The 13,224-nt window shown below is 46.3% G+C and overlaps 1 protein-coding gene across 1 annotated transcript in view; it reads right to left on the bottom strand.

Annotated features, from left to right (window-relative positions):
* Positions 1-4,401: 4,401 nt before the first annotated feature.
* Positions 4,402-13,224, bottom strand: part of LOC140410575 (meprin A subunit alpha-like) — a 42,427-nt gene continuing 33,604 nt past the window's right edge. Inside the window, exons 13-14 of the mRNA XM_072498842.1 lie at positions 6,972-7,164; positions 4,402-5,129 (exon numbers count right to left, since the gene is read on the bottom strand). Of these exons, the coding sequence (XP_072354943.1) occupies positions 4,976-5,129; positions 6,972-7,164 (347 nt within the window). The 3' untranslated portion in view covers positions 4,402-4,975. The remainder of the gene's footprint in view (positions 5,130-6,971; positions 7,165-13,224) is intronic.

Genomic DNA, 13,224 nt, shown 5'->3' on the forward strand with positions numbered 1-13,224 from the left:
AAAAGCGCGGGAGCTGCGAGGCAGAGGGGACAGTTTAAAAGGGCGCGCTGTGGGTGAGGTAAGTACTGCATAACCACTTCCTTACCTTGCAGGTCAGCTGTTTGGGAGCAGGCCTATTGGCTGACTGTAAATCAGGAAGGATACAAAGGGTGTGGCTGAAGTGCCTTTAGAAACAGAGTGCTGAAGGCAAACAGAGTGTATCTGAGTTTGGGTAAGGCTGAGTTCGGGTAAGAGGGGAGTGACAAAAAAAAAAAAAAAAAAAAAAAAAAAAAAAAATCAAGTTAATTAAGTAAAGTAATTAACTAGTTAAGGGAATTTGGTGCTCACCTGAAGGAGGTGCAGAGAAGCAGACCTGTGAGGGAGTCTCTGGAGCAACTACATCACAGCCAGCAGGTAAGTGTTTGGCTTGTAACTGGTAAGTGATTTCTCTCTCTTTGACTTTCTCCTAGCTGTGTAGTGTAGTTCAAATTTAACTTCAGGTTTAAGTCATGGCAGGAGAGCTCAGACCTGTGTCATGCTCCTCTTGTGAGATGTGGCAAGTCAGGGACCCTTCTGGTGTCCCTGACTCCTTCATCTGCAAGAAGTGTGTCCAACTGCAGCTCCTGTTAGACCGCTTGACGGCTCTGGAGCTGCGGATGGACTCACTTTGGAGCATCCGCGATGCTGAGGAAGTTGTGGAAAGCACATTCAGTGAGTTGGTCACACCGCAGATTAAAATTACTGAGGCAGATAGGGAAAGGGTGACCAACAGACAGAGGAAGAGTAGGAAGGCAGTGCAGGGATCCCCTGCGGTCATCTCCCTCCAAAACAGATTTACCGTTTTGGAAACTGTTGGGGGAGATGGCTCACCAGGGGAAGGTGGCAGCAGCCAGGTTCATGGCACTGTGGCTGGCTCTGCTGCACAGAAGGGCGGGAAAAAGAGTGGCAGAGCTATAGTGATAGGGGATTCAATCATAAGGGGAATAGACAGGCGTTTCTGCGGACGCAAACGAGAATCCAGGTTGGTATGTTGCCTCCCTGGTGCAAGGGTCAAGGATGTCTCGGAGCGGCTGCAGGGCATTCTGGAGGGGGAGGGTGAACAGCCAGCTGTCGTGGTGCATATAGGCACCAACGATATAGGTAAAAAACGGGATGAGGTCCTACAAGCTGAATTTAGGGAGTTAGGAGTTAAACTAAAAAGTAGGACCTCAAAGGTAGTAATCTCAGGATTGCTACCAGTGCCACGTGATAGTCAGAGTAGGAATGACAGGATAGCTAGGATGAATACGTGGCTTGAGAGATGGTGCAAGAGGGAGGGTTTCAAATTCCTGGGACATTGGGACCGATTCTGGGGGAGGTGGGACCTGTACAAATCGGACGGTCTGCATCTGGGTGGGACCGGAACCAATGTTCTCGGGGGGGTGTTTGCTAGTGCAGTTGGGGAGGGTTTAAACTAATGTGCCAGGGGGATGGGAACCGATGTAGGAAGTCAGTGGGGACAGAAACAAAAGGCAGGAAGGGAGAGTGTGTAAAGCATGACCAGAGAAAGCAGGGCAGAGAGCAAGGAAGGTCTACATTAAACTGCATTTATTTCAATGCAAGGGGCCTGACGGGCAAAGCGGATGAACTCAGGGCATGGACGGGCACATGGGACTGGGATATTATAGCTATGACTGAAACATGGCTAAGGGAGGGGCAGGACTGGCAGCTCAATGTTCCGGGCTACAGATGCTATAGAAAGGATAGAACAGGAGGTAAGAGAGGAGGGGGAGTGGCGTTTTTGATTAGGGAGAACATCACGGCAGTACTTAGAGGGGATATATCCGAGGGTTCGCCCACTGAGTCTATATGGGTGGAACTGAAAAATAAGAAGGGAGAGATCACCTTGGTAGGACTGTACTACAGGCCCCCAAATAGTCAGTGGGAAATTGAGGAGCAAATATGTAAGGAGATTACAGATAGCTGCAAGAATAATAGGGTGGTAGTAGTAGGGGACTTTAACTTTCCCAACATTGACTGGGACAGTCATAGCATTAGGGGCTTGGATGGAGGGAAATTTGTTGAGTGTATTCAGGAGGAATTTCTCATTCAGTATGTGGATGGACCGACTAGAGAGGGGGCAAAACTTGACCTCGTCTTGGGAAATAAGGAAGGGCAAGTGATAGAAGTGCTAGTGAGGGATCACTTTGGGACAAGTGACCATAATTCCATTAGTTTTAAGATAGCTATGGAGAATGATAGGTCTGGCCCAAGAGTTAAAATTCTTAATTGGGGCAAGGCCAATTTTGATGGTATCAGACAGGAACTTGCAGAGGTAGATTGGGGGAGACTATTGGCAGACAAAGGGACGGCTGGTAAATGGGAGGCTTTTAAAAATGTGTTAACCAGGGTGCAGGGTAAGCACATTCCCTTTAGAGTGAAGGGCAAGGCTGGTAGAAGTAGGGAACCCTGGATGACTCGAGATATTGAGACTCTGGTCAAAAAGAAGAAGGAGGCATATGACGTACATAAGCAACTGGGATCAAGTAGATCCCTTGAAGAGTATAGAGATTGTCGAAATAGAGTTAAGAGGGAAATCAGGAGGGCAAAAAGGGGACATGAAATTGCTTTGGCAAATAATGCAAGGGAGAATCCAAAGAGATTCTACAGATACATAAAGGGGAAAAGAGTAACTAGGGACAGAGTAGGGCCTCTTAAGGATCAACAAGGGCATTTATGTGCAGAGCCACAAGAGTTGGGTGAGATCCTGAATGAATATTTCTCATCGGTATTCACGGTGGAGAAAGGCATGGATGTTAGGAAACTAAGGGAAATAAATAGTGATGTCTTGAGAAGTGTGCATATTACAGAGGAGGAGGTGCTGGAAGTCTTAAAGCGCATCAAGGTAGATAAATCCCCGGGACCTGATGAAATGTATCCCAGGATGTTGTGGGAGGCTAGGGAGGAAATTGCGGGTCCCCTAACCGAGATATTTGAATCATCGGCAGCCACAGGTGAGGTGCCTGAAGATTGGAGAGTGGCGAATGTTGTGCCCTTGTTTAAGAAGGGCAGCAGGGAAAAGCCTGGGAACTACAGACCGGTGAGCCTAACGTCTGTAGTAGGTAAGTTGCTAGAAGGTATTCTGAGAGACAGGATCTACAAGCATTTAGAGAGGCAAGGACTGATTCGGGGCAGTCAGCATGGCTTTGTGCGTGGAAAATCATGTCTCACAAATTTGATTGAGTTTTTTGAGGGAGTGACCAAGAAGGTAGATGAGGGTAGTGCAGTAGACGTTGTCTACATGGACTTTAGCAAAGCCTTTGACAAGGTACCGCATGGTAGGTTGTTGCAGAAGGTTAAAGCTCACGGGATCCAGGGTGAGGTTGCCAATTGGATTCAAAATTGGCTGGACGACAGAAGGCAGAGGGTGGTTGTAGAGGGTTGTTTTTCAAACTGGAGGCCTGTGACCAGTGGTGTGCCTCAGGGATCGGTGCTGGGTCCACTGTTATTTGTGATTTATATTAATGATTTGGATGAGAATTTAGGAGGCATGGTTAGTAAGTTTGCAGATGACACCAAGATTGGTGGCATAGTGGATAGTGAAGAAGGTTATCTAGGATTGCAACGGGATCTTGATCAATTAGGCCAGTGGGCCGACGAATGGCAGATGGAGTTTAATTTAGATAAATGTGAGGTGATGCATTTTGGCAGATCGAATCAGGCCAGGACCTACTCAGTTAATGGTATGGCGTTGGGGAGAGTTATAGAACAAAGAGATCTAGGAGTACAGGTTCATAGCTCCTTGAAGGTGGAGTCGCAGGTGGACAGGGTGGTGAAGAAGGCATTCGGCATGCTTGGTTTCATTGGTCAGAACATTGAATATAGGAGTTGGGACGTCTTGTTGAAGTTGTACAAGACATTGGTACGGCCACACTTGGAATACTGTGTGCAGTTCTGGTCACCCTATTATAGAAAGGATATTATTAAACTAGAAAGAGTGCAGAAAAGATTTACTAGGATGTTGCCGGGACTTGATGGTTTGAGTTATAAGGAGAGGCTGGATAGACTGGGACTTTTTTCCCTGGAGCGTAGGAGGCTTAGGGGTGATCTTATAGAGGTCTATAAAATAATGAGGGGCATAGATAAGGTAGATAGTCAACATCTTTTCCCAAAGGTAGGGGAGTCTAAAACTAGAGGGCATAGGTTTAAGGTGAGAGGGCAGAGATTCAGAAGGGCCCAGAGGGGCAATTTCTTCACTCAGAGGGTAGTGAGTGTCTGGAATGGGCTGCCAGAGGTAGTAGTAGAAGCGGGTACAATTGTGTCTTTCAAAAAGCATTTAGATGGTTACATGGGTAAGATGGGTATAGAGGGTTATGGGCCAAGTGCGGGCAACTGGGACTAGCTTAATGGTAAAAAACTGGGCGGCATGGACTGGTTGGGCCGAAGGGCCTGTTTCCATGCTGTAAACTTCTATGATTCTATGATTCTATGAATGGCCTCCTTCTGCACTGTAAATTCTCTGATAATCTATGATGATTTCCTTTGGTGCACTTGTAAAACAAGAATAGCAGTAGATCGAGGTTGTAATATGAAATGTACCAAAGTTTGAATCAAGTAAATCATTCTATCCATCAAAGACAATTTTTGAATGGATTCTTGAAATCTCATAGTTAAATCAGTATTTGAAATTCTACCATTTTGCGACAAAGGGCTGGGTCTCCAATAATTTCTACAAGGGTGATAGATTATTTCTGGGAGTACGTCTGGCTGGAAAATAAGTGTCAACTTATGTGTGGTCATCCTGTGCATGAGTATGTATGGTAATTATTTCAATTAAATGTTTAATATGACTATCCATAAACACAGTTCAAACTTCATGAAATTAATATATACTCATAAAGCTATGATTCCCTCGGTAACTCAAACAAAATATAAAAATTACTAAAATGTTTATAATTAATTGGAATCTGAGAGCAACAAAGGTTTCCAACCAGGCATCTTTATGCTTTATATAGTATCAATTATGTGTTTTTGTAATCATGCTAATAATAGCAATGGCCAGTGCTATCACCCCTGCAGTTGCTCCAATCATTACTCCAAAGAGAGACCCATGAATTTGAGCTGTTTCACAGCGCTCACCGAAGTACAGGTGTGTTTGAGTCGAGGCACATCTGAAAAAAATAGTGAACAACATCACTGTCCATTACCAAAGCACATATTATTTGGGGCCATAATAAACAAACCTGAGAACCTGCATTCAGATTATACCTAGCATGATGTATTTCATCGCTTATATAATGATAGGATGATGAAGCACAGAAAGAGGCCATTCGGCCCAGCATGCCTGCGTTGGGCAGCATAATTCCATCCAGTGGCCCCAATCGAAATAGCAACCTACTTTTCTGAGGCTCTGATAAATTATTTTTTCTTCAATTTATTTTTATGTCCTGAATCCCATTTGCAGTTGACAATGAAGGTTGCAGTGAAGGTTACACTAGTTAAAAAGAGGGGCCTCATATTTGGCACATTATGGCAAATTTCCCCCTTTGCACTTAGGAATACAGAAATGATAAAACATCATACTCTTAATGTTTCTGAACTATTTCTTTAGCTGTTTAAATGAATACATTTTCCAAATGAGTACAACTGGATTTCAGCAGGCGATGTCACACTACTCAACAGCACCGTACAGCCATTACTGCTCTCACTTGCTCTCTGGCCAATGAGCAAAACCTTCATTAAATACTGCCCCTACGTATGTCCAATTCCATGTGTAACCTCACATACAATTATCTAATGCTAAAGGACAACATTTAAAAATTTACATTGGCAGCTATTATCAATGCAAAATCTTTACAGGTGTTGGATAGTGGTACATCAGGAATAGGAAAATATTTGAATCCTGGTGTTTACTTTGAAAATTGCTCTCAATGTTGAGAGCATTACAATTACCAAGTACAAAGTATATACCTTTGGAGTACATGGCTGGCTGATGTGAAGTAATGGCTGTACAGTGCTGTTGCATAGTGTGACCGGAGGTCAGATATTAATATCCTTCCTGAGGCAGGAAAATTATTGAAGAAGAAATCTAATCACGGTGGGCCATAATTGCCAACCAGCATCAGAAAGGGAAGGTCCGTTGGAACAACAAGACTTTATAGCACACTTAGCTGTTGTTAAAACTGCACTTAAACCTCCGATGGCTGGAGCTGCTTGGAGCCTGCATCGAAATGTCCCTGCGGTCCCCAGCATAATCCCACAGCATCGGATTCAGCGAGGCCTTGTCCCTTTTTTTACTGCACTGGCTGATGTAAAACAGCTAAGATCGAAAGGCGCCGTGAATTGAGAGCTCGGAAAGAAGGTAAATGGATAGTATGGAGGGTCATAGGTCAGTTGGGGAGGTTTGATGGAGACGTGGAGAGGTCAGAGTTCGTTTGACAGGTCGAATTGGATCAGGGATGAGCGTCGAGTCTGTGGGCTGGGGATTCCTATGTTGGTGGGGGAACCTAGGGGTGGGGATCGGGCAATCCCATGGAGGCCAGTGAGTGGGGAACACCATGGCGGGTGACTGATTAGTCAGGGGATGTGGGGTTGTCACCTGGGGATTCAAGGGTGTGCAGGATGCCCCGTGCAGGGAGTATTCTGGATATTTAAAATACTTATGCAAAAATTAGAAGAGGTTTTATTTCTTCTGACCTTTTCTGTATATCGATTAGTGTAAAGCTGGCAGAACCATCCAAAGTTAGTGACTTAAACTACTTTGTCGGATGGTTCCCAGCGCAGTGCATTTGTCCAGGGGAAATCTGCTCTTGCGAACAATTGCTGTACAAATGTTCACCTGGGAAGTTCAGAGAGGGATTCCCCAGTGCTTCATTGGGCTATTCCCCAAATCCAATGCTGGGGAGCCCAGAATTTACAGCCCAATGTATAATAAATGTTATGCTACACCTGGAGTGGGATAGCAATGAAATCCTTCAGAATAACTCCACACAAGATCAACAAACTACACCTACCTGCAACTTGATTTCCCTTTTGTCATAACACACACTCCACCATTCAGGCAATATCCAGGGTCACACAAATATCTGAGGGGGCTCTGAGGCTGGTGTTCTTGTACATATCCAGAATGTTCCACTGCTCGCCGATGCCTTTCGTGAAATTTTGGAGGACGAATTGGAACTTCACTTTTAATCAGTGGAGTCAGATCTTTAAAAAAAAATCATTTAAATCCAATTATTGGGTTGCACAATTTTATAAGAGTGCAGATTATTATTAAATAATGGGCAATAAATGTTGGCTTTGCCAGTGCTGTTCACACCCCATGTTAAGACTAAAAACAATCAACATGTATACTAGCCATCAAGAATCTCTCAATAATAATGAGAACCATGAAGTGAACCTAATTTCTCCCTCAACAACCCAGGTCAAGGCCAGAATTGTTTTGTCTCCATTCCACACCATAGAAAATAGTAACACAGTGCACGTAAAGCAGTGCCAAACTTTCAACTGCTCAGATGTTGAAACTATCATATATTGTGTTTTATTACATTTACTTTTAATTGCATAGCCTAAAAATTACTATTTGCGATATTAGCACATGGATACCTTACATGCTTATTCCACTGTTTACTATTTTTGAAAGAAAGAAAAACTTTAGACATAGAATTTACAGTGCAGAAGGAGGCCATTCGGCCCATTGAGTCTGCAACGGCCCTTGGAAAGAGCACCTCACTTAAGCTCACACCTCCACCCCATACTGGTAACCCAGCAACCCCACCCAACCCCTTTGGACGCAAAGGGCGATTTAGCATGGCCAATCCAACTAACCTGCACATCTTTGGACTGTGGGAGGAAACTGGAGCTCCCGGAGGAAACCCATGCAGACACGGGGAGAACGCGCAGACTCCGCACAGACAGTGATCCAAGCCGGGAATCGAACCTGGGAACCTAGAGCTGTGAAGCGACAGTGCTAACCACTGTACTACTGTGATGCCCATCTATATTGCATCTATATTTGCATCTATATTGCGCCTTTCATGATCTCTGGGTATCCCAAAGCCAATGACATTGTTTTGAAGTGTAGTCATTACTGCGATGAAACAGGGCAGGGATGTTAAAATCCAATGGTAATTTTGTAATAACAACTGGAAAGCAAATCTTGACTTCTTCAACTCCAATTTTATTGTGTTCTCCAATTACTTCTCCTCCAACTCCACAATGCCACCTGTATCCCCATTTATATTTATCTGCAGTCTGTCAAACAATAAATGTGGTCTATTAAACAATTAAAGCTCCAAGTTTAACTTAAGCTCTGGGGAACATTAACTCTTGCCGAATAACGGGCAGCACGGTGGCGCAGTGGGTTAGACCTGCTGCCTCACGGCGCCGAGGTCCCAGGTTCGATCCCGGCTCTGGGTCACTGTCTGTGTGGAGTTTGCACATTCTCCCCGTGTTTGCGTGGGTTTCGCCCCACAACCCAAAGATGTGCAGGGTAGGTGGATTGACCATGCTAAATTGCCCCTTAATTGGGAAAAAATGAATTGGGTACTCTAAATATTTTTTAAAACTCTTTCTTAATAAGGGGGAGGGTAAACAGTCAGATGTCGTGGTTCTCATTGGTAGCAACGACATAGTTTCTGCAACAAAAATTTAGGGAGCTAGATAGCAGATTGAAAAAGATGACCTCAAAGTTTGTAATCTCTGGATTAGTCCTGGTGCCATGTGCTAACGAGTATAGGAATAGGAGGATAGAATAGATGAATGCGTGGCTGAAGAGATGGTGCAGGAGGGAGGGCTCGAGTTTCATGGATCACTGAGTCCATTTCTGAGAGCAACCGCAACATCGTCATCAAACCAGCAGTCAAAGGAGGGGCCACCGTCTTACTGAACAGAACAGACTACTGCAAAGAAGTGTACCAACAACTCAACACCCAGGAACACTACAGACAGTTACCCGCAGATCCGACCAAGGAACACACCCGCCAACTCAACAGACTGATCAAGACCTTGGATCCAGAACTTCAGAGCACCCTTCGTGCTCTCATCCCACGTACTCCCCGCGCTGGAGATTTCTACTGCCTCCCGAAAATACACAAGGGCAACACACCAGGCCATCCTATCGTATCAGGCAATGGGACCCTGTGTGAGAACCTCTCTGGCTACATCGAGGGCATCTTGAAACCCATCGTACAAGGAACACCCAGCTTCTCTCGCGACACGACGGGCTTCCTACAGAAACTCAGCACCCATAGACCAGTTGAACCAGGTACATTCCTCGTCACAGTGGACGTCTCGGCACTCTACACCAGCATCCCCCATGACGACGGCATTGCTGCAACAGCCTCAGTACTCAACACCGACAACTGCCAATCTCCAGTCGCAATTCTGCAACTCATCCGCTTCATTCTGGATCACAACGTCGTCACCTTCGACAACAAGTTCTTCATCCAGACGCCGGAACAGCCATGGGGACCAAATTCGCACCTCAATAGGCCAACATCTTCATGCACAAGTTTGAACAAGACCTCCTCACCGCACAGGACCTTCAACCGATGTTATACACCAGATACATCGATGACGTTTTTTTCCTTTGGACCCACGGCGAAGAATCACTGAAACGACTACACGATGACTTCAATCAGATGACCATCAGATTCACCATGGACTACTCCACAAAATCGTTTGCATTCTTGGACACATTCATCTCCATCAAGGACGGTCACCTCAGCACTTCGCTTTACCGCAAGCCCACGGATAACCTCGCAATGCTCCAGTTCTCCAGCTTCCATCCTAAACATATTAAAGAAGCCATCCCCTATGGACAAGCCCTTTGTATACACAGGATCTGCTCAGACGAGGAGGAGCGTAACAGACATCTACAGGCGCTGAAAGATGCCCTCATACGAACGGGATACGGCATTCGACTCATCGATCAACAGTTCCAATGCACCACAGCAAAAAAACGCACCAACCTCCTCAGAAGACAAACACGGGACACAACCGACAGAGTACCCTTCGTTGTCCAGTACTTCCCCGGAGTGGAGAAACTATGACATCCTCTTCAAGCCTTCAACACATCATCGATGAAGATGAACATCTTGCCACGGTCATCCCTACACCCCCATTCCTTGCCTTCAAACAACCGCGCAACCTCAAACAAACCATTGTTTGCAGCAAACTACCCTGCCTTCAGAACAGCGACCACGACACCACACAACCCTGCCATGGCAATCTCTGCAAGATGTGCCAGATCATCGACGTGGGTACCACCATTATATGTGAGAACACCACCCACCAGGTATGGGGTACATACTCGTTCGACTCGGCCAACGTTGTCTACCTCATACGCTGAAGGAAAGGATGTCCAGAAGCGTGGTACATTGGCGAGACCATGCAGACGCTGCGACAATGGATGAACGGACATCGCGCGACAATCGCCAGGCAGGAATGTTCCCTTCCAGTCGGGGAACACTTCAGCAGTCAAGGCTATTCAGCCTTTGATCTCTGGAAGTGTGTTCTCCAAGGCGGCCTTCACCAATGCAAAATCGCCGAGCAGAAACGTATAGACAAGTTCCGCACACATGAGTACGGCCTCAACCGGGACTTTGGATTCACGTCGCATTACATTCATCCCCCACCATCTGGCCTGGGCTTGCAAAATCCTACCAACTGTCCTGGCTTGACACAATTCACACCTCTTTAACCTGGGGTTACCACTATCTTTGGATCTGTAAAGACTTAATTACCTGCAAATGCTCGCATTCAAAACATTGTCTTGCATCTTTGACTTTGTCTCTATATATGTTTCTGGAACATACCTCTTTATTCACCTGAGGAAGGAGCAGTGCTCCAAAAGCTAGTGTTTGAATCAAACCTGTTGGACTTTAACCTGGTGTTGTAAGACTTCTTACTGTGCTCACCCCAGTCCAACGCCGGCATCTCCACATCATGGAGTCCATTTGTGGGAAGGTGGACCTGTATAAGTCAGACTGGCTACAGGTGAACCTAAACTCGACCAACATCCTTGCTAGTGCTGTTGAGAGGAAGGGGATTAATTTGGCAAGGGGCTGGCTTATGGAGTGAAAGTACAATAGGGGGGATGCACAGCCAAGAATAGAAGAAAAACCATGTCAGTCTGGAAGGCACCAAAGCCATAGGAATGCTAATTCATTTCAACAACAAGAAATAAAAACATTTGTTAAGCATGGAAATAGTGGATTTTCTTTTCTAATTTAGAGTACCCAATTCTTTTTTTTCCAATTAAGGGGCAATTTAGCTTGGCCAAACCACCTAGCCTGCACATCTCTTGGGGTTGTGAGGGTGAGACCCACGCAGACATGGGGAGGATGTGCAAACTACACAGAGACAGTGACCCAGGGCCGGGATTGAACCCAGGTCCCCAGAGCCGTGTGGCAGCAGTGCTAACCATTGTGCCACCGTACTGCCCCTGGAAAAATTGGATTATAATACAATACTTCTAACAATGATGCATTAACCTCAGTAGCTCTACCTACCAATTTACTTTGAAAAAGTAATGTCCAAATTTATTTTTATGTTTAACTACCTTTTCAAAAGAAATATCCACATCCTTTTCCTTAGATTTTGGAAGAGCTTGTATAAATTAAACATTTTTCCACTTGTTCCTGACTAGAACTACCTCCTTCCTCAACCTGCTCTCCGTGAACCACTCCGGCGTCGGGCCGTCCGGAAGGTGCGGAATCCTCCGCACCTTCTGGGACTAGGCCGGCGGCAGCGGGGTTGGCGCCGCACCAGCGAGCGTAGAAGGGCTTGGGGCCATGCCAACCGGCGGCAAAGTCCTTTGGCGCCACGCCAGCCGAGGCCGAAGGGACGTCGCCGGCCGGCGGAAGTCCGCGCATGCGCGGGATCGTCAGCGGCTGCTGACGTCATCCCTGCGCGTGTGCAGGGGAAGGGTCACTTACGCATCAACCATCGCGGAGGCTATGGCCGAGGCGGAAGGAAAAGAGTGCCCCCACGGCACAGGCCCATCCGCGGATCAGTGGGTCCCGATCGCGGGCCAGGCCACCATGGGGGCACCCCCCGGGGCCAGGTCGCCCAGGACCCTGGAGCCCGCCCGCGCCATCAGTCCCGCCGGTAAGGTAGGTGGTTTGACTCACGCCGGTGGGACTGGCATGACCGCAGCGGGACTTTGGCCCATCGCGGGCCGGAGAATCGCCGGGGGGGGGCCCGTGGACCGGCGCGCCACGATTCCCGCCCCCGTCGAATCTTCGGTGCTGGAGAATCTGGCGGCCAGCGGAGGCGGGATTCACGCCTCCACCCGTCGATTCTCTGAGCCGGCAGGGGGTCGGAGAATGCCGCCCCTTATGTGTGCAGCGAATGTAGTTTGGTGAATACACAGAAATCATTAAATGAGCAGACAGCAAGAGGTTGACATGCTGCCTGCACTTCAATATAATTAGCTCTGTTTATTTGCGTTTCGTGATCCTGAGAGAAACTTTTGGGGGCTGTCTAATTTAGCTCCTATTTTCTCTCCCAGATTTCTTCCTTGGAAGTGCTGATTCTTGCAGTGACAATTCCATGGGCAGTGATTGGACTCTGTATCCCTCACAGATTGCTTTTGTGCAATTTACAATTTCGTAGTTGAAGATTGTCTGAACTTTACGAGGTTAATCACGTTAATAAACTAACAGATTGGACTTTTTGCCAGTCATCCTGTTAGTAACTAACGAAAGTTCAGCACAGCGTAGATTTTATCCGAAGCAAAACATCCCTCAACAATTAGGCAAAGGATTCTGTAGAATAAGTTACTTCAAAGAGAACTTAGGAAGTTTCCATCACAGAGAAAGGAGTGACTATACGTCAACTATATGTCGGAAATGCTCTAGAATCCTGCTTAGAGGCAACTTCGGCAGTGCATTATAAGAGTGACTACATGTAAAAGTACATCATTGAGTGTAGAGTTGCTGAGGTTTAAAGACCCTGTATGACTGCAAGTCTTCTCCTAATTCACAAATTGCATTTGCTGTGGTCCTTATCTGTTTATGGGTATCCTGGCTTTTCACAAAGTATCAAGGAAAATGTAACAAGACTTGTCAAACTCTGACAATAGTCACATTGTTATTCTGCGTGTTGGGTCATGGTCATGCAATTTTAGATCCACACTGATTAGGGAGAACATCACAGCTGTACTGGTTGAAGGACACCTCAGAGGGCAGCGAGGCTATATGGATAGTGATCAGGAATAAGAAGGGTGCAGTCACAATGTTGGGGGTTTACTACAGGTCACCC

The sequence above is a fragment of the Scyliorhinus torazame genome, chromosome 4 (assembly GCF_047496885.1).
Source record: "Scyliorhinus torazame isolate Kashiwa2021f chromosome 4, sScyTor2.1, whole genome shotgun sequence".
Classification (NCBI taxonomy): domain Eukaryota; kingdom Metazoa; phylum Chordata; class Chondrichthyes; order Carcharhiniformes; family Scyliorhinidae; genus Scyliorhinus; species Scyliorhinus torazame.